The sequence below is a fragment of the Theropithecus gelada genome, chromosome 7a (assembly GCF_003255815.1).
Source record: "Theropithecus gelada isolate Dixy chromosome 7a, Tgel_1.0, whole genome shotgun sequence".
Lineage (NCBI taxonomy): Eukaryota > Metazoa > Chordata > Mammalia > Primates > Cercopithecidae > Theropithecus > Theropithecus gelada.
The window spans coordinates 40911932-40932124 of record NC_037674.1 but is presented as its reverse complement, the minus strand read 5'-3'; the positions used below and the strand labels follow the sequence as shown (position 1 = coordinate 40932124).

Genomic DNA, 20193 nt, shown 5'->3' with positions numbered 1-20193 from the left:
GAGTTGGGGGAAGGGGCTATGAATGAGTGAATGAGCGTGTATATGTGTTAGAGTTTAGGGGTGGGAGAGAAGATGCAACTTGATGTACACTAGGCTAGCTCATGTCTACCTATATGTAACTTTGGAGAACTGAGATAGAGCCACTTGTACATAGAAATACCCTCTCTATTTTGTATGTCCACTTGGGTAGAATTTAGCACCATTTAGCTTTCAGCATCCTGGACACTGTTGAGGAATTATTGAGATTTGTTCTGTCCTCTGTGAAGAGGGAATCCAACTGGTTAGTGCCTTCCTTGTGACAAGCCTCTTTCTCTCTACAGGAAGCTTTAAATGCTACCTTTTAGAGATGCCCCATGTCCTTTCTGCTGCTTTGGGAAATGATGAGAATCCGATGTTCCTTTTGCACAGTAAGGCAGTTACTGTGTTTGCCAGTGTTATTGGACATGCTGAGTAAGACATGGGGATTTTCTCCCACAGCCAGTTCTTTGACCTTATGTTGTATTCTCATGTAAGTTTTTTTGTTTTTATTTTTGTTTTTGGCTCAGTGAAGTGAGATTGCGTGCACTGGCAGGCCTAGTAATATAGACAAGGTGGTGGTGGTAGGAACTAGGACCTTAAAGAAGTAGTATGTTCAGTTCCTAGAGGTAATATAATAGGGAAATAAGAAGATAGGGCCTCAAGAGCAATTCCTTCTGCTTTACTGCACTAAAAATTAAAAAGGAGAAGTAGGCCAGGTGCATTGGCTCACACCTGTAATCCCAACACTTTGGGAGGCCAAGGCAGGAGGATCACTTGAGCCCAGGAGTTCAAGACCAACCTGGGCAACATAAGGAGACCCCCCACCTCTACAAATAAGTTAAAAAATTAACTGGGCATGGTGGCGCACGCCTGGAGTCCCAGCTACTTGGGAGGCTGAGGTGGGAGGATCACTTGAGCCTGGGAGATTGAGCTACAGTGATCCATGGTCACACTACTGCACTCCAGCCTGGACAGCAGAGTGAAACCATGTCTCCAAAAAAATAAATAAAAAGGAGAAGTAAAATTAATTACTTAAGGGGCTAATTTTTTGTCTTTGGGTATAGGAAGGCTTGTTACAAGGAAGATGCTGACCTCTTAGCAGACAACAGAACAAATGGAAATGGGAAATACCCAAATAGCAAGGGACAGTTTGAGTAGCAATAGGAAGGAGCTTTATGACTAAGTGGTAACTAAACTCTAGGACAGGCTAGCAACAGAAGCTATAGGCCCCTATCTCCAAATAGATTTTTTAAAAATTTGAGGGAGAGGGGGCAACAGAATCTCAGGTGGTAGTAAATTCTAATCTAAAAAAACCTACAGGGCCGGGTGTGGTGGCTCACACCTGTAATCCCAGCAATTTGGGAGGCCGAGGCGGGCGAATCACTTGAGAGGTCAGGAGTTCGAGACCAACCTGGCCATAGTGAAACTCCGTCTCTACTAAAAAATACAAAAATTAGCTGGGCATGGTGGCGCATGCCTGTAATTCCAGCTACTCGGGAGGCTGAGGCAGGAGAATCGCTTGAATCCAGGAGGCGAAGGTTGCAGTGAGCCAAGATTATGCCATTGCACTCCAGCCTGGGTAACAGAGTGAGACTCCATCTCAAAAAATAAAATAAAAATTAAAAGACCTACAGGTATTTTTAGTAAAAACATTTATCATCTTTAAAAGCACTCTTATGAGACTTTTATTCATCAGAATCAGTGAAATGTTCTCCCTTTTTTGACAGGGTCAAATAGAAATTGATGATCAGGTGGAAGGACTCCAATATCTAGCTTCTCGATATGATTTCATTGACTTAGATCGTGTGGGCATCCACGGCTGGTCCTATGGAGGATACCTCTCCCTGATGGCATTAATGCAGAGGTCAGATATCTTCAGGGTATGTGACTTCCTATTATACTCATTTTTGCAATAAGGGTAGATTTTTCTGTAAATAGAGGATATATAAAAATGTCTATTTCCTGAAGGTTTACAGAGTTGGCAATTTTCTTTGGGTTTTTGTTTTTGTTTTTTTGAGACAAAGTCTTGCTCTGTCGCCCAGGCTGGAGTGCAGTGGCACAATCTTGGCTCACTGCAACCTCTGCCCCCTGGGTTCAGGCGATTCTCATGTCTCAGCCTCCTGAATAGCTGGGATTACAAGTGCCGGCCACCACACCTGGCTAATTTTTTTTTTTTTTTTAAAGTAGAGATGGGATTTCACCATATTGGCTAGGCTGGTCTCAAACTCCTGACCTCAAGAGATCCACCCGTGTTGGTCTCCCAAAGTGCTAGGATTACAGGCATGAGCCACTGCGCCTGGCCCACAGTTGGCAATATTATAGAATGTTAGGGTTTGTATGTTTAAGAGCCATGTGAAATGTATATATATCTCGTTTGTTTTTTTGTTTGTTTTGTTTTGTTTTGAGACAGCGTCTGCTCTTCACCCAGACTGGAGCACAGTGACATGATCTTGGCTCACTGCAGCCTCCACCTCCCGGGTTCAAACGATTTCCAGCTAATTTTTGTACTTTTAGTAGAGATGGAGTTTCACCATGTTTGCTAGGCTGGTCTTGAACTCCTGACCTTAAGTGATCCGTCCGCCTTGGCCTCCCAAAGTGCTGGGATTACAGGCGTGAACCACTGCTCCCAGCCTTCAAGTTTTATATGTATATATGTGTGTGTGTGTGTATTTTTCTTTTAAACATATATAATGTTTAAACATCAACTGGATAACTAGTTACTGACTGTTTATAGATACGTGCCAAAGAGTATAGGAGATGGTTACGATTAGTAAGGCACATACAACATACCTATTGGATTGTAATTACTTAATTGTTGGACTGCAAGCTATGAGGGCAGGGACCTGTTTGTGTTGTACACCACTGTATCCTCAGCAGTCAAGCCTAATGCTTGGCACATAGTAGGCCCTCAATAAGTGCGTTGAATGAGTGAATTATTAAATGTATAAATGCTTACAATTCTGTAAACAAACTCTTGGAAAAATACACTAGAAGAAAATACATAAGGATGATAATTGTTGAGAATAGGAATTATGAGTATGTTTCTTTTTTTAATATTTCAATAACATGATGTTACTTTACAGTGAAAAGTAATTTTTAAAATTTTTATTTTTTATTTTATTTTTGAGACAGAGTCTTGCTGTCACCCAGGCTGGAGTGCAGTGGTGCGATCTCGGCTCACTGCAACCTCCACCTCTCAGGTTCAAGCAATTCTTATGCTTCAGTCTGGGATTAAAGGCGCCCACTACTATTCCCAGCTAATTTTTGTATTTTTAGTAGAGATAGGATTTCACCATGTTTGCCAGTCTGGTCTCGGACTCCTGACCTTGGGTGATCCACCCGCCTCAGCCTCCCAAAGTGCTGGGATTACAGGCGTGAGCCATTGCACCTGACCCTTAATTTTTATTTTTAAGAACAAAATAAGGGTTTTATTCTTGCATATATGTCTAGATGATCTTTATAATAACCATAAATAAATTCTGACTACTCCCATAATTTTCCCAGGCTTGTAGCTGTCAAGAAAATAGAGTATTTAAATATAAAACTATGTATAAGAGCCTTAAAATGAGGCAAATTTGCCGGGCGCGGTGGCTCAAGCCTGTAATCCCAGCACTTTGGGAGGCCGAGACGGGCGGATCACGAGGTCAGGAGATCGAGACCATCCTGGCTAACACGGTGAAACCCCGTCTCTACTAAAAAATACAAAAAACTAGCCGGGCGAGATGGCGAGCGCCTGCAGTCCCAGCTACTCGGGAGGCTGAGGCCGGAGAATGGCGTAAACCCAGGAGGCGGAGCTTGCAGTGAGCTGAGATGCGGCCACTGCACTCCAGCCTGGGCGACAGAGCGAGACTCCGTCTCAAAAAAAAAATAAATAAATAAAAAATAAAATGAGGCAAATTTTTAGTATATTTCATTTATTGTTTTAAATTCTGTACTGCCAACAGAGGCTTAAAAAAAAAAGGTGGCTCCTTTTTTACATAAAACTGACAGTTCTCGCACATTTTTTCCTCAGTAGCAGGATGTAGTTCAGTTGTCTTTTAACAATGGGCCCGGCTTTTGTATTTCAGCTAGCCCAGGTTAAAGGTTTGGTACGTAGAATGCCCATGGAACATGAAACTGACTCACAGAGTATCAAATTCTTGACCTTGGCACTTCACTTCAGTATTCTGAGTTGCCTAAGACATGTATGCCCCAGTCGTAAGGCTAAAGCTTAAGGATAATTTTACAGTGTAATTTTGCAGTTGTAAGATCTCACTGCTAGCCACTCTCTTTTTCCAGACCACACTTGACTGTCAATGTCATCTTATGCAGGTTGCTATTGCTGGGGCCCCAGTCACTCTGTGGATCTTCTATGATACAGGATACACGGAACGTTATATGGGTCACCCTGACCAGAATGAACAGGGCTATTACTTAGGATCTGTGGCCATGCAAGCAGAAAAGTTCCCCTCTGAGTAAGTGCAAGCTTTTTTTTTTTGTTTTTTTTTTTAATTGAGACAGAGTCTCACTCTGTCACTTAGGCTGGAGTGCAGTGGCATGATCAGGGCTCCCTGCGTCGTCAAACTCCTGGGCTCAGAGGATCCTTCCACCTCAGCCCCCGAGTAGCTGAGTCTACAGGCACGTGCCACCATGCCCACCTAATTTTTTGTATTTTTAGTAGAGTCAGGCAGGATTTTACCATGTTGCCTAAGGTGGTCTCAAACTCCTGGACTCAAGTTATCTGCCCATCTCAGACTCCCAAAGTGCTGGGTTTACAGGCGTGAGCCACCGGGCACAGCCTAATTCAAGCTTTAAAATGAAGATTATAAATTTTCAATTGTATTTTAAAAAATTGTCTTTAATCCTAATGGAAAATTCAAATACTGAAAAACCAAGATGAATATGTTATACTAGAATATCATGGCTGTTTCTTAAAACTGAATTACAGGCCAGTTCATATAATGTTTTTTTACAAGTTATATTTGAAGCAGTTGTTTTTGCTGAAAAAAGTTAAGTACACGACTTTCAAGGTGGAAAAAATTTTATGTCTGCCTGAATATATTTTACACATAATTTTTCTGGGGACATGCTATAATTATAGATGTGTTTTAATATTTTAATTATAAATAATTGAACACAAGATCTTTTTTTAATCTTTCATTACATGTGGTATCTGGTTAATATGTTACAAATTTAATATTGAAAATATTGAATTATTATTCTAACATTGCAGTATCAGGAAGTTAATATGGTTAAGTATGATTAAATAAGTGAAATTGTTTTCCCAAATACTGTACTATTTTGCCTAATCCTGTAATATTTCCATTTATCCAGACCAAATCGTTTACTGCTCTTACATGGGTTCCTGGATGAGAATGTCCATTTTGCACATACCAGTATATTACTGAGTTTTTTAGTGAGGGCTGGAAAGCCATATGATTTACAGGTGAGTTATTCTACATTTTCTGGTTAAATGCAGTCATGATTAGTGATTGATTACTTTGAAATCTATTAACTGTAGGGTAAGTCCGGATTTTTAGAGTGTCCACCCTCTGCTTAAGAGAACTAAAGTAAGAGGCATATTTAGTAGTGCCTGTAGTTGGATAAAAATTAAGATTCTGTTGCAGTCAGGCGGACATATCTGCCTATCAGATTACATGACTGTGTGTCTGTATCTGCTTTCAGTTTGGAAGCATGGAAAAGATGACAGGAAGTCATTCACTGTTCTCCTTTGCTTTTCTTTTTCCGCTTTGAAGGGTGAAGATATGCTATTTTGATTTCATGGTTGTAAAAGGATTTTTAGGGCCTGATTATATGGTCTTTTAATTTTCTTTTATTTTACGTTGACATCGGAGCAGAAACCAGCAAGTTACCCTCCTCCATTGCTCCATTTATAGATCCTTATTCCAGTTTTTCTTAAAACTATGTTTTACTCCTTAAACAGATTATGTGCACACAAAAATTGAAAAAATTACTTTTTCCTTTTTAACATTTCAGTTGATATTTATGTTTAAACTATGAGATATTGATAGCAGCAATTTTTAAGCTTTTTGGTTTCAGGACACCTTTACCTACCAAAGAACTTTGTTTATGTCGATTATATCAATGAATATTTCTCATATAAGATATTAAAACTGAGAAAAATTTTAAATATTTTAAAATAATAAACTATCAGCCCGGTGCAGTGGCTCACACCTGTAGTCCCAGCACTTTGGGAGGCCAAGGTGGGCGTGGATCACTTGAGGTCAGGAGTTCGAGACAAGCCTGACCAAAATGGAGAAACCCTGTCTCTACTAAAAATACAAAAACTAGTCGGGCATGGTGGCGCACGCCTGTAATCCCAGATACTTGGGAGGCTGAGGCAGGAGAATTGCTTAAACTGGGGAGGCGGAGGTTGCGATCAGCTGAGATTGCGCCATTGCACTGCAGCCTGGGCAACAAGAGTGAAACTCCGTCTCAAAAATGATAATAATAAACTATTACATGTTAACACAAATCACATTTTTCATAGAGAAAAACTATATTCCAAAACAAATAATTTACTGAGAAAAACAGCAATATTTTACATTTTTCTAAGTTCCTTTAATGTCTGACATAATAGTAAAGAAGACACTTACATTCTTATGTCTCTTTCTGTACTCAACCTGTTGTGATATGTTTTGGCTAAAGTATGTGAAGAAAAATTTGGCCTCACAGAGTATGTAGTTATGAAACGGGGCCAGGCGCAGTGGCTGACGCCTATAATCCCAACACTTTGGGAGGCCAAGGCAGGTGGATCACGAGGTCAGGAGATTGAGACCATTCTGGCTAACACGGTGAAACCCCGACTCTACTAAAAATACAAAACATTAGCCGGGCGTTGTGGCGGGCGCCTGTAGTCCCAGCTACTCGGGAGGCTGAGGCAGGAGAATGGAGTGAACCTGGGAGGCAGAGCTTGCAGTGAGCCAAGATTGCGCCACTGCACTCCAGCCTGGGTGGCAGAGTGAGACTCCGTCTCCAAAAAAATAAAAATAAAAATACAAAAATTAGCCGAGTGTGGTGGTGCATGCCTGTAATCACAACTACTCAGGAGTCTGAGGCACAAGAACTGCATGAACCCGGGAGGCAGAGGTTGCAGTGAGCCGAGATCGTGCCACTGCACTCCAGCTTGGGTGACAGAGTGGACTCCATCAAAAAAAAAAAAAAAAAGAAATGGGAGTAATATTTTAGCTTTTTCAGTTAATTGTAGATACCATTCTTTGATACTGTACCAAAACTGGACAAGTGGTAGTTTCTTAAAGGTTGTGGGATTTTGTTTGTTTTTGTTGTTTTAAATATATATATCATATATACTTTTTATTATATATATTTTTAAATTATATATAAATAAATAAATATATATATATACACACACACACACACTTTTTTTTTTTTTTTTTTGAAATGGAGACTTGCTCTGTCACCTAGGCTGGAATGCAGTAATGTGATCTTGGCTAACTGCAACCTCTGCTTCCCAGGTTCTATCAGTTCTCGTGCCTCACCCTCCTGAGTACCTGGGACTACAGGCTCGTACCACTATGCCCAGCTAATTTTTTTGTACTTTTAGTAGAGATGAGGTTTCACCATGTTGACTAGGCTGGTCTTGAACTGCTGACCTCAGGTGATTTGAGGCCTTAGCCTCCAAAAGTGTTGGGATTACAGGTGTGAGCCACTACACCCAGGTTTTTTATATATATATATATATATATATATATTTTTTTTTTTTTTTTTTTTTTTTTTTGAGACAGAGTCTTGCTCTGTCTCCCAGGATGGAGTGCAGTGGCGCAATCTCAGCTCACTGCAAGCTCCGCCTCCCAGGTTCCCACCATTCTCCTGCCTCAGCCTCCCGAGTAGCTGGGACTGCAGGCACCCACCACCAGGTCTGGCTAATGTTTTGTATTTTTAGTAGAGACGGGGTTTCACTGTGTTAGCCAGGATGGTCTCAATCTTCTGACCTCGTGATCCACCTGCTTCGGCCTTCCAAAGTGCTGGGATTACAGGCATGAGCCACTGCGCCTGGCCTAAATATATTAAGAGATGGGTGTCACTAAGTTGCCCAGGCTGATCTCAAACTCCTGAACTCAAGTGATCCTCCCACCTCAGCCTCCCAAAGTGCTAGGATTGCAAGCAAGGTGAGCTACCATGCCCAGCCAATGAATTTTTTGTTGTTTTTTAATTTTATTTTTTTCAATTGAAGTCTTACTATGATTCCTGGGCTGGTTTCAAACTCCTGGGGTCAAGCAATCCTCCCACCTCAGCCTCCCAAGTAGTTGAGACTACAGGGAATGGGCTCCTGCATCTGACTTAAAGCTAGGTTTTAGTGTGGAATCTGAAGTGATATATATAAACTTCATATTCTGTTACATTAAAGTGTGGATCTTATACTTCAAATGGATCTTTTACCATGCATTAGCCATCTGGAAAATACTGGCTCACTGTGTTATTCCAGTCTTTCAAATGTTGACGCCTTTTATTGTACAATATTTTAAAAATCACATATAGTTATATTACCACTGATCTTATCAGAAAAGTGTCTAAGTATTGGGAAGCTCATTAGTTAATAGTAGTAGATGCAAGTTTTCCAAAATTCTAACTCAAAAGCCCAGATTTTATCATTGGCAACAAATACTGTCAGTGTTGTCCGTGAAGTGGCCAACTCACTTCATTCACTTTTGAGAAAATATTTACTGGATACCCTAAATAACCATAGTTGTCAGTCATTCTTTGAAGTTAAAAATGGAGTTCCATTTAAAAAGCAGCAGTTCAGCTTGTGACTCATTCACACTAGTACTTTTCCTTGAGACATCCTGTAGCACAGGTGCTTTATGCATTCCCATTTCATAAACACAGAATATTAAAGACTTCTACTCAAAGGTTGTAACTTAATAAATTCTAATTTTTACCGCTACTTAATTGAAACTGACATTTTTCTTTTTATTGGAAGTGTGTGGTGGTGAGGAATATTGTGACTTCTAGTGCAGTTTAATGATAGTGCCTTGATTCATGCTACCCAGCAGTTTTACTCACCTTTGCTTTTGCATCATCACTGTAAATGCTGACACAACAAGTAAAGGCAAATAATGTCTTTGTGTTGTTCTAAAAGTAGTTTTGACCGTTTGTATCCATTGAAAAGCTTTCAGAGACCTCTGAAAGTCTATAGACCACACTTAGAGAACAAACCATTGGTCTACAGGTAAATCCATCATTAAGCCTAATGTTTAATAAGGAAATCATAAGATGAGAGGAGCGTTTAGATACGATTTATTCTACAATATTGCATAGAGGCTGTGATTCATATTATTAATCCTGTTTAAAATCTCTGGAAAGCGCCGGGCGCGGTGGCTCAAGCCTGTAATCCCAGCACTTTGGGAGGCCGAGGCGGGCGGATCACTTGGTCAGGAGATCGAGACCATCCTGGCTAACATGGTGAAACCCCGTCTCTACTAAAAATACAAAAAACTAGCCGGGCGTGGTGGCGGGCGCCTGTAGTCCCAGCTACTCGGAGGCTGAGGCAGGAGAATGGCCTGAACCTGGGAGGCGGAGCTTGCAGTGAGCCGAGATCGCGCCACTGCACTCCAGCCTGGGTGACACAGCGCGAGACTCCGTCTAAAAAAAAAAAAAAAAATCTCTGGAAAGCTTTGGAAGAGGATGTATCACTAAATTCTTTTTTTTTTTTTTTTTTGTATCTTTATTTTTTGTTGTTGGTAAGATCTATCCTCAGGAGAGACACAGCATAAGAGTTCCTGAATCTGGAGAACATTATGAACTGCATCTTTTGCACTACCTTCAAGAAAACCTTGGATCACGTATTGCTGCTCTAAAAGTGATATAATTTTGACCTGTATAGAACTCTCTGGTATACACTGGCTATTTAACCAAATGAGGAGGTTTAATCAGTAGAAAACACAGAATTGATCATCACACTTTGATACCTGCCACGTAACATCTACTCCTGAAAATAAATGTGGTGCCATGCAGGGGTCTACAGTTTGTGGTAGTAATCTAATACCTTAACCCCACATGCTCAAAATCAAATGATACATATTCCTGAGAGACCCAGCAATACCATGAGAATTACTCAAAAAAAAAAAAAAAAGCATTAACACCATGTATTCATACTACCCTATTTTCACTTTTAATAGTATTATAAACTTCATGAACTTAATTAGTGTATTTTTACAGTATACTTTTGAGTTTGTTAAAATATGATATTAGTGATTGGTTTGGTTCAGTTCCAGAATCTCTGACTAGTTACAGATTTGATAGCACTTAAATGTAATTGAATAGCTTATGCTTCATTGCTTGGGCATATCCAGCATGTTATGAACTAATAACTATTAAACTTGACTTAACCAGTCATTCATTATTGATTTTTCAAGGATAACTTAGTGGCCTCCTAAAGACACTTGTTTTGGCACTGACCAGTTTTTAGCCAATTTAATCTGTATCTAATATAAATAATTCTCATTTTTCTTTGATGATATTAACGGAGTGGGCTTTTCCTTTTGCATAAAGGCTAGTAACTGTATATGTAGCATGGATTTAATTAGTCATGATACTGATAATTACAGGCAGAAAATTTTTAAATGATTAGAGCTTAAATATTTGCAGGCAAGTTTTTTTTTTGTTTTTTTTTGTTTGTTTGTTTTTTTCCTTTAAGAAAAGGAAAAAGTATACATTCACTAGAATTCTTCAGAAAATGTAGTGGTGCCAGTTTCCATTTAGAATTTCCTTATTAAAATATTCTAGAATTTTAAGGAGATTGAAGGAATCACAGTGGGGTGGGGAGTCCTGGGTTTGGGAAATGACAGAGAGAAGAGGTGGTGAGGGCCTGATTAAAAACTAAGCAGAAGTAGTTTTAACAAAAAGACTCAGGAAAATGTTTGGAAACTGAAATTTAAACAACTAGAATATTAAGGAAACCAGAATCAATAAATCACTGTCTTGCCAGCACAGCTACAGAGTAACATGATTCAGGGGAGGAAAAGTTCCTTAGAGTTACTTTTATAATTCTTTTTTTTTTTTTTCTCTTTGGTTTAGAAATCCTACACATTTAAACTTTATCCTTTTAAAATTATTTGAACATAATTTAGATATTGTAAGCTTAAAATACAAATGTTTACAGATAACCTCTTTACCATAAACTAATCCCTGGCAAGCCATGGCTCTCTTTTTTTTTGGTGTTTAAAGCCTATAAACAGTTTTCTTGAATGATCATGAACTTTTCTTGGTTTAGCACTAGGATTTAGCTATGAAGAGAGCTCATAGGCTTTCAGGTGCTAATTGAGATCTGCCCTGTTAGAGTCTTGGGGTGCTAGGTCGGTCACGTTGACACCGGTGGCAGGGAAGGCATCTATGAGTTTGATGCTTTTTATCACACACTTCAGTGTTTAGAAAGTTATTACCAATACTTTTAAACAACACTCCAAGAAAATTTGCTGTATTTCTTTCTCATCACTACAGAGAGAGTAGATTTCCCCATAGAGAGCACAGCCTTCATTAGTAAGGTTGGTGACTACTGGTAAGAGGTGGACTTCATTGACGCCAAGTGGGAGGTAGGGAAAGCCCAGAAATGGCAGGATGACATGGTGGTTCTGTCGTTGGGAAAGGTATTGGGTTTTGCTGTTTGTGTTTATATTGTATAATAGATACCACGCTTTTTCTTATTATCTGTATGTGTATTGCTTTTCATGTTTGATATTTTCCCATGCCAAGATTTGTTTATATAGATTTTCAATGTTAAATTAAATTGATTTGGGTAACTTTCTTCCCCAAGAAAGTATTTTCCCCTTTAAGTATGTATCTGACTGTGGAGGGTGTTTTGTTTTGTTTTGTTTTGTTTGGACTAATTGGCCTCAAAGGATCTATCCTTATATGCAATATAAAATAGAAATGGTATACAGTAGCTTTTAAGCAGCTACTCCATTGAAACCTTTCACACATTAAGACTGTTTCTTCAAAATGGCATCTTTTATTTTACCGAAACAAACTTAGAAAACTTCATGTACTCTTGAATTCACCGGTGTTTTCCTTTTGCATGTTGCCGCCTTCTTTCCTCCTATCATAAAGAATGTTTCTATTATCACTCCCAGTCACTTAAATGCCATCTGCTTCTATAGCGGGGAAAAAATACCTGAATGAATTCACTTACAGAAAGACAGTTTGACTGAATTTGCTTTTTACAACCAGTGTGGAAAATATCATAGTCAATTGAGGCAATCAGTAGAAATCTAACTAAAAGTTTGTACCCCATAAGTGTGGGTAACAGCTTAAACGGCAAGAATATATAAAAGTAGCAACAGTTTAGTGGGAGCCAAAAAGCACTAGGTTACATAATATCATACTGTGTTTTTAAAGACTTGATAAATGTGTACACTTGAACAGCCATCAAGAGGGATACTTGAGCATTTTAGAGTAGTGGAACTCAAAATCTAAGATTTATCTGGGATACTTACTAAAAGAAATGTAGAGTTTTGATACTCACTCTTAAAAATATGTATTCCCAGGCTAGGCATGGTGGCTCACACCTGTAATCCTAGCACTTTGGGAGACCAAGGCGGGTGAATCACTTGAAGTCAGGACATCAAGAGCAGCTTGGTCAACATGGTGAAACCCCGTCTCTACTAAAAATACAAAAAAATTAGCCGGGCATGATGGCGTGTGCCTATAATCCCGAACCTACTCGGGAGGCTGAGGCAGGAGAATCGCTTGAACCTAGGAGGCGGAAGTTGCAGTGAGCCAAGATGGCGCCACTGTAGTCCAGTCTGGGCGACAGAGTGAGACTCTGCCTCAAAATAAATAAATAAATAAAAATTTGTATTCCATTGATTTAGGTAGACACCAGGAATGTGCATTTCTGACAAGCTTTCCACGCGATCCTACAGTAAGTCATCTATGGACTACTTTAAGAAACTCTTCTCTAGAGAATGGAGTTGGATTAATAATAGGTGATTTTTTACGCTAGACTGATTCACAAGAACCTAAACAGTAGTCCATGAAGCTGCTCATCTGTGGTAACTTGTTTGGCCCTTCTCACTCTGAAAGCAGCAGGAGGTGTTTACTTTGTTTCTATCCCGTTTGTCTGGAGATTAATTTTGGAATAAAAGTTTTTCTCTTTATGCCATTCCTGGTTCTTTTCCAAAGCCTCATACAAGAGGATTAGGTCACAACGCATGCATTACTTTTTTAAAAAATGCAATGTTGATACCGATGCTTAATTTTTTCTTTTTTTTCTTTTTTTTTTTTTTTTAATACTTGTTTTATTCCTTCCAGATAGTATAGCCCACCTTTCTATAGCATAGTTCTCTTCAGGTGGAATGATTCCTATAAGATTTCTCATTATTAAATCATGCATTTTCCAAGATGGAATCAATCTTTGATTTAATCTAATCTAATATTCTCATTTGTTAGAAGAACAACCTACATGCTAGAGAGAGAGGAGGAAATATACCCGTGACCACACAGCCAGTTAGTAGCCAGTTGGTGCTGGGCTCCAGCCAGGTGTCCTGCCTCATGGTAGTTAAATGATATATAGAAAAGGTAAATTTTTAAAGAAATATTTATTAATATATTCGTATAAAACATTTTAAAGATAACCACATAAAAATGGTTAATTTTTCCATTCCAAAGTAAATGCTAAGCATGCTTATTAATGAAGCAGTACTTCTAATTAGTATATGACATTCTGAAGTTAATTAAATTCATTGCACTAAATGTGTCTTCCTTGGTATAGTGGGGGATTTGAGGATTGGAATATAGAGTAGAGTGCTTGCTTAAGCCTGGGAGCCCATCTTATAGCTATTTGATGTAAGAAAAGAGACATGGCCATTTCCAAACTATATAAGTTGAGTGTCTATTCCCAGCAGATATAAAGGAGAAAGGAAACTTTTTTGACTCCCACCTTCCCAGCCTCATCTTCCACCTATCCATCTTCCAGCCTCAAATATGGAGATGTTAGGTGCTGGGCTCTAGGTAATCATTTCATAAGTCCTTTACAGGTAAAGAAAAAGTAGTGTTTGTATGTTTGTTTTTAAGTAACCCCAAAACAAATTTATGTTGTATCCAGCAAAATTGGAGTTCAGGTGGTTAATTTTAGAACATAAAGTGCCTGCTGTTTTAAGCATTGACTTGTATAAAAAGAATTGCATGTCTCACTCCAGTAAGCTTATGGGTTTTCTCATTTTTAGGTATATGGCTTTTAATCATGTAAAGTGAAACATTAGTTTTGTTGCATTTTATTACAGGTTATTTGTTGCAATAAAGATGCTGCTGAAATTAACTGATTTAAATGTCCCTTTTTCTCCCATTTGCCCATGGGAAATGTACAACCTTGCCTTGATTAGTGACAACTGTGGAGTGACTAATACACATGAACAAGGTCATGTGCTTGCAGTGGAGAAGACAGACTGCAGTATGAAGGATTACATTGGGGGTTTTAGTATAAACACTAACCAAAATGCATCCAAGCCTAATGGGAGGTGTGCAGAGAACTGCTTTCTATCTGCAAGTGGTTCCCAACAACCAGTGGTTGATACTACAAGGGTAAATGGTGCTTACAGCCAGTGAGGAGCATATCCCCCTACCCCAACCTCCACCCCCAAGCAGCTGGGGGTTTGTGGGAATACCACCTAGAGTTGATAGTGGCTTCTGCATGCTGCCCAGGAAATTTTTTTTTTTTTTTTTGAGACAGTCTCGCACTGTCGCCCAGGCTGAAGTGCAGTGGCACAATCTTGGCTCACTGCAAGCTCTGCCTTCCAGGTTCATGCCATTCTCCTGCCTCAGCCTCCTGAGTAGCTGGGACTACAGGCACCCGCCACCACGTCTGGCTAATTTTTTGTATTTTTAGTAGAGATGGGGTTTCACTGTGTTAGCCGGGATGGTCTTGATCTCCTGACATCTGACCTCGTGATCCACCCACCTTGGCCTCCCAAAGTGCTGGGATTACAGGCATGAGCCACCACGCCTGGTCCCTACTGCCCAGAAAACTTTGAGGGAGTTTAATGTACTGTGTATTTCAGAGGTTTCTGGGTTTTTTTGTTTTTGTTTTTGTTTTAGGTGGAGTCTTGTTCTGTCACCCAGGCTGGAGTGTAGTGGTGCAATCTTGGCGCACTGCAACCTCCCCTGCCCAGGTTCAAGCGATTTTCCTGCCCCAGCCTCCCAAGTAGCTGGGATTACAGGCGCCTGCCACCACACCTGGCTAATGTAGAGACAGGGTTTCACTGTGTTGGCCAGGCTGTTCTCAAAGTCCGTCACGAACTCAGATGATGTGCCTGCCTCGGCCTCCCAAAGTGCTGGGATTACAGGCGTGAGCCACCATGCCCGGCCTGACAATATTGTTTTTTTTTTAAGTTTTATTAGAGAAAGGGCAGAGAGGAGGCAGATGAACCCCTCTGAAATAAGTAAATGGGTTTGTGTGATAATCCTTCCAGAACAGATACTTAATCTGGATTCTGTAACCCTCAAGTTGTGTGTGAAATATTGCATGAAAAGTAGTAGTGTATTATTCTGGAGATAGGCTCTTTGGCGTTATCAAATACTCAAAGGGATAATGACCCCAAAAAAGTTAAGAACCACAGCTGTATTAGGGTCTTAAACTTTTATTTTGTATACAAAAATTATTAGGAATAAAAATATGTTTAAAATAAGGGACCGCTAGGCCGGGTGCGGTGGCTCACGCCTGTAATCCTAGCACTTTGGGAGGCTGAGACAGGTAGATCACTTGAAGTCAGGAGTTCAAGACCAACCTAGCCAACATAGTGAATGAATTTTTGTATACTAAAAATACAAAAATTAGCCGGGCATGGTGGCGCATGTCTGTAATCCCAGCTACTCGGGAGACTGAGGCAGAATCGGTTGAGCCCCGGAGGCAGAGGTTGCAGTGAGCCAAGATCACACCACTGCTCTCTAGCCTGGGGAACAGTGTGAGACTCTGTCTCAAAAAAATAAAAAGTAAGGGACTGCTGTAGATGAGTGCTTCCTAACCTTTTCATCTTGTAACACAAAAAGAGATAGTCGTATGACACAAGGATAAACATGCACACTGGGGTAAGCTGTTAAAGCTGCTTGTAGCCAGAAGTGGCTGTCCAGGCCCACCTCAACTTTAAAGAAATTAGTATCTCATTATACATATGATCTATTTATAACATTATGGTTGGGAAATTTTATAGATTACCTTGGCCTATCAAAAATCAAAAATCAGCTTTCACCTGGCACAGTGGCTCATGCCTGCAGTCCTAGCACTTTGGGAGGCTGAGGTGGGCAGATTGCTTGAGCTCACAAGTTTGAGGCCAGCCTGGGCAACATGGTGAAACCCCTGTCTCTACAAAAATACAAAAAACTACCCGGGTGTGGTGATGTGCACCTGTAGTTCTGGCTACTCAGGAGGCTGAGGTGAGAGGATCGCTTGAGCCTTGGAGGCAGAGGCTGCAGTAGGCTGAGATCACACTACTGCACTCCAGCCTGGGTGATAGAGCCAGACCTTGTTTCTATATACATATATATATATATACACATATATATATATATATATTTTATATATATTTTATATATATATATATATTTTTTTTTTTAATTAGCTTTCACGCCAAACGAGGTGGCTCACACCTGTAATCCCAGCACTTTGAGAGGCCAAGGCAGGAGGACTGCATGAGCTCAGGAGTTTGAGACCAGCCTGAGCAACATAGCAATATCTTGTCTCTACTAAAACTTTTAAAATTAGCTGAGCATGATAGTGCATGCCTATAATGCCAGCTACTCAGGAGACTGAGGCAAAGGATCACTTGAGCACAGGAGGTCGAGGCTGCAGTGTGCTATGATTATACCACTGCAGTCCAGCCTGGGCAACAAGACCCTGTCTCAAAAAAAAAAAAGCTTTCAGACTAGCCGTAAGCGTCCTGTATAACTGTGACGGAGGTGTAGACTTCCAGCTATAGAACTCCAGTGCCCCAGATTCGGAGCAAGTGCTACAGCCTTGAAGCCTTTTGACTTCCCTTTGGCCCTATTAACCTCACCCACCCCACCCAATGGATATGAGGGGGCAGATATTGATCCCTTGGTGCTTTTGTGGGGAGTAGAGTGAAACAGTCACAGTGTGAGAATCTCATAACCAGAGTATAATTTTATTTTGGGTTCGGTGTAGTTTGGGGATTTACTAGGATTTAAGGATTCATCTTCTGGTTCTATCACCCTGGAAGAGTTTGAGCTCCCATTGTAATTTCAGCTCTGAAAGACACAGATTGTTCAGTCTGCTGTTTGTTCCTTACTCCTTACTAAAAGACACTCTCTCTAAATTGGACTCCAAACCTGTGTTCTTAAAATAGAAGTTTGGGGAAGCAATTAGCCAGGATAGTTGTCCTTAGCTAGCTCCAGGACTCCCCCATCTTTACTGGAAAAACACCCTGTAGATGTGGCATAGCTTAACATCCTACTCAGAAGTGACAGTTATTTGCAGGAAGGTCAGTCCTCTGGCCAGGATGGTTCTGGAAACCACAAAGCTTCTCTGTAAAATGACCTGTCTGTGCTGGCTTAATTACTGAGCACATACCTTGTCATAGTTGCATCCCTAAGCATGCATGTGTATACCACTGTCTGCAGTTCAGTTGGGTACTTGATGTGTTGCCGTGCCAGTTAATTGCTTTAAGCTGTCTCAACCGTCCATTCCTCTTCTTTCCTATTGTTGCTCCTCTCCCAGTCTAGGTCTCACGATCTCAATGCCGGGTAAATACAGCAGCTCTCTGTCCACCCTGAGTTCAGGGTGAAGAATAGAATTCCAAGTGACTTCAAATAAGCATTTCTCAACTTTCATTTAGCAAATATTTAGGAACAATCATGTGCCAGGTCTATCATGTGCTAGGCCATCAGAAACCAGAATTGAAGAGGATACAGTCCTTGCCCTCAGTAGGCTCTCAGGACCAACTTCACTTTCCACCTAGAAGCCACTTCCTTTAAAGGAGCTTTTTTTTTTTTTTTTTCTCTTTGAGACAGGGTCTCCCTCTGTTGCCCAGGTGGGAATGCAGTGTGGCATGAACACACCCACTGCAGCCCCAACCTCCCAGGCTCAGGTGATCCTCCCACCTCACCTTCCCAAATAGGTGGGACTTCAGGCACACACCACCACTCCCAGCTAATTTTTTCATTTCTTGTACAGACGGGGGTCCCACTTTGTTCAACCAGGCTGATCTTGAACTCCTGAGCTCAAGCAGTCCTCCTGCCTCAGCCTCCCAAAGTGCTGGGATTATAGGCATGAGCCACTGTGCCCAGCCTGGCAAGCTAATTATTTCCTGCCAAACTTCAAGTGGTGCTCTAGTGCCTAATCAAATACAAGTTCTGTCTGACATTCAAGACCCTCCTGCCAGGCGCAGTGGCTCACGCCTGTAATCCCAGCACTTTGGGAGGATGAGGCAGCAATCACCTTAGGTCAGGAGTTCGAGACCAGTCTGGCCAACATGGTGAAACCACATCTCTACTAAAAACACAAAAACTAGCCAGGCATAGTGGCATGCACCTGTAATCCCAGCTACTCTGGAGGCTGAGGCAGGATAATCGCTTGAACCTGGGAGGTGGAGGTTGCAGTGAGCTGAGATTGCGCCACCGCACCCCAGCCTGGCAACAGAGCGAGATACCATTTCAAAAATACATATATATATACACAAAAATTAGCTGGGCGTGGTGGCACGTGCCTGTAAATCCCAGCTACCCAGGGAGGATGAGGCAGGAGAATTGCTTGAACCCGGGAGGCGGAGGTTGCAGTGAGTTGAGATCACGCCACTACACTCCAGCCTGGGCAACAGAGCGAGACTCTGTCTCAAAAAAAAAAAAAAAAAGCCTGGCCAGCCGCCAATATGGTGAAACCCTGTCTCTACTAAAAATACAAAAATTAGCTGGGTATGGTGGCATGCACCTGTAACCCCAGCTTCTCAGGAGGCTGAGGCAGGAGAATCCCTTGAACCCAGGGGGCGGAGGCTGCAGTGAGCCACACCACTCCAGCCTGGGCAACAGAGCAAGACCCTATCTAAAAAACAAACAAACAAAAAACACTCCGGGTGGGGTGGCACACACCTGTAATCGCAGCACTTTGGGAGGCTGAGGTGTGAGGATCACTTGAGGCCAGAGGTTTGAGACCAGCCTGGCCAACATGGCAAAACCCCATCTCTACTAAAAATACAAAAATTAGCTGTTTGTCATGGTGTACTCCTGTAATCCTAGCTGCTCAGGAGGCTGAGGCATGAGAATGGCTTGAACCTGCGGGGTGGAGATCACAATAAGCCGAGATTGCACCACTGCACTCCAGTCCAGGCAACAGAGTGAGACCTTGTCTCAAAAAAAAAAAACAAAAAACAAAAAAAAACTCAGTGGAGGATTGGATCAGTTAATATACATAAGCACATGATGCCTGGTATACAGTAACTCAATAAAGGTTATCTCAAATTTAGCATTTAATTTCTTTTTTTTTTTTTTTTTTTTCCTTTATGAGACAGAGTCTCGCTCTGTCACCCAGGCTGGAGTACAGTGGTGCCATCTCGGCTCACTGCAACCTCTGCCTCCTGGGTTCAAGCGATTCTCCTGCATCACCCTCCCGAGTAGCTGGGATTACAGGTACGCACCACCATGCCCTGCTACTTTTTGTATTTTTAGTAGAGACGGTGTTTTACCATGTTGGCTAGGCTGGTCTCGAACTCCTGACCTCAAGTGATCCGCCCACTTCGGTGCCCCAAAGTGCTGGGATTACAGGCATAAGCCACCTCACCCAGCATAGCATTTAGTTTCATACCATACTGTTCGCTACCGGTTTTGTTTCTCCAGTTGGATCACAGACTCTCAAAGTGGTACCTTTACACTTGCTTAATTCTCACCCATAATACCTACTGCAGGGTCAGATATGTATGAGATACTTGAATACTAAAAAAATTTTCAAATAAAAACATCTGACATCCCCCATTTAGGGTTGTCTGCTTGAGAGCTTGCAGGTTCCTAAGTACCCATCTACCAATTTGTTTGTAACTGCAAAAGAAACCAAATCCTTCCCAAATTTAAGCTTTTAGAACTCCTTCTTTAAAATATCCTTGTAGTTTGCATTCTTTATCCCCAACTGAGGCTTCAGGTCAGGAGATACTGTCCTTCTCAACCCTGGTTGTTATTACAGTTGCCTGGGCAGCTTTTAAAAACATTCATATATAAGTC

The 20193-nt window shown here is 41.0% G+C and overlaps 1 protein-coding gene across 10 annotated transcripts in view; it reads left to right on the top strand.

Moving 5' to 3' along the window:
• Window positions 1-14297, top strand: part of DPP8 (dipeptidyl peptidase 8) — a 76213-nt gene extending 61916 nt beyond the window's left edge. For 5 of the 10 annotated variants that reach the window (XM_025390138.1, XM_025390136.1, XM_025390139.1 and 2 more), the window contains 4 exons: window positions 1746-1898; window positions 4330-4472; window positions 5332-5443; window positions 9725-14293. In XM_025390138.1, coding sequence (XP_025245923.1) covers window positions 1746-1898; window positions 4330-4472; window positions 5332-5443; window positions 9725-9847 — 531 coding nt within the window. In that variant the 3' untranslated portion in view covers window positions 9848-14293. Of the gene's footprint in view, window positions 1-320; window positions 509-1745; window positions 1899-4329; window positions 4473-5331; window positions 5444-9724 lie in introns of all 10 variants that reach the window. The other 5 variants (XM_025390140.1, XM_025390141.1, XR_003120204.1 and 2 more) reach the window with 4 other exon arrangements.
• The last annotated feature ends 5896 nt before the right edge of the window (window positions 14298-20193 follow it).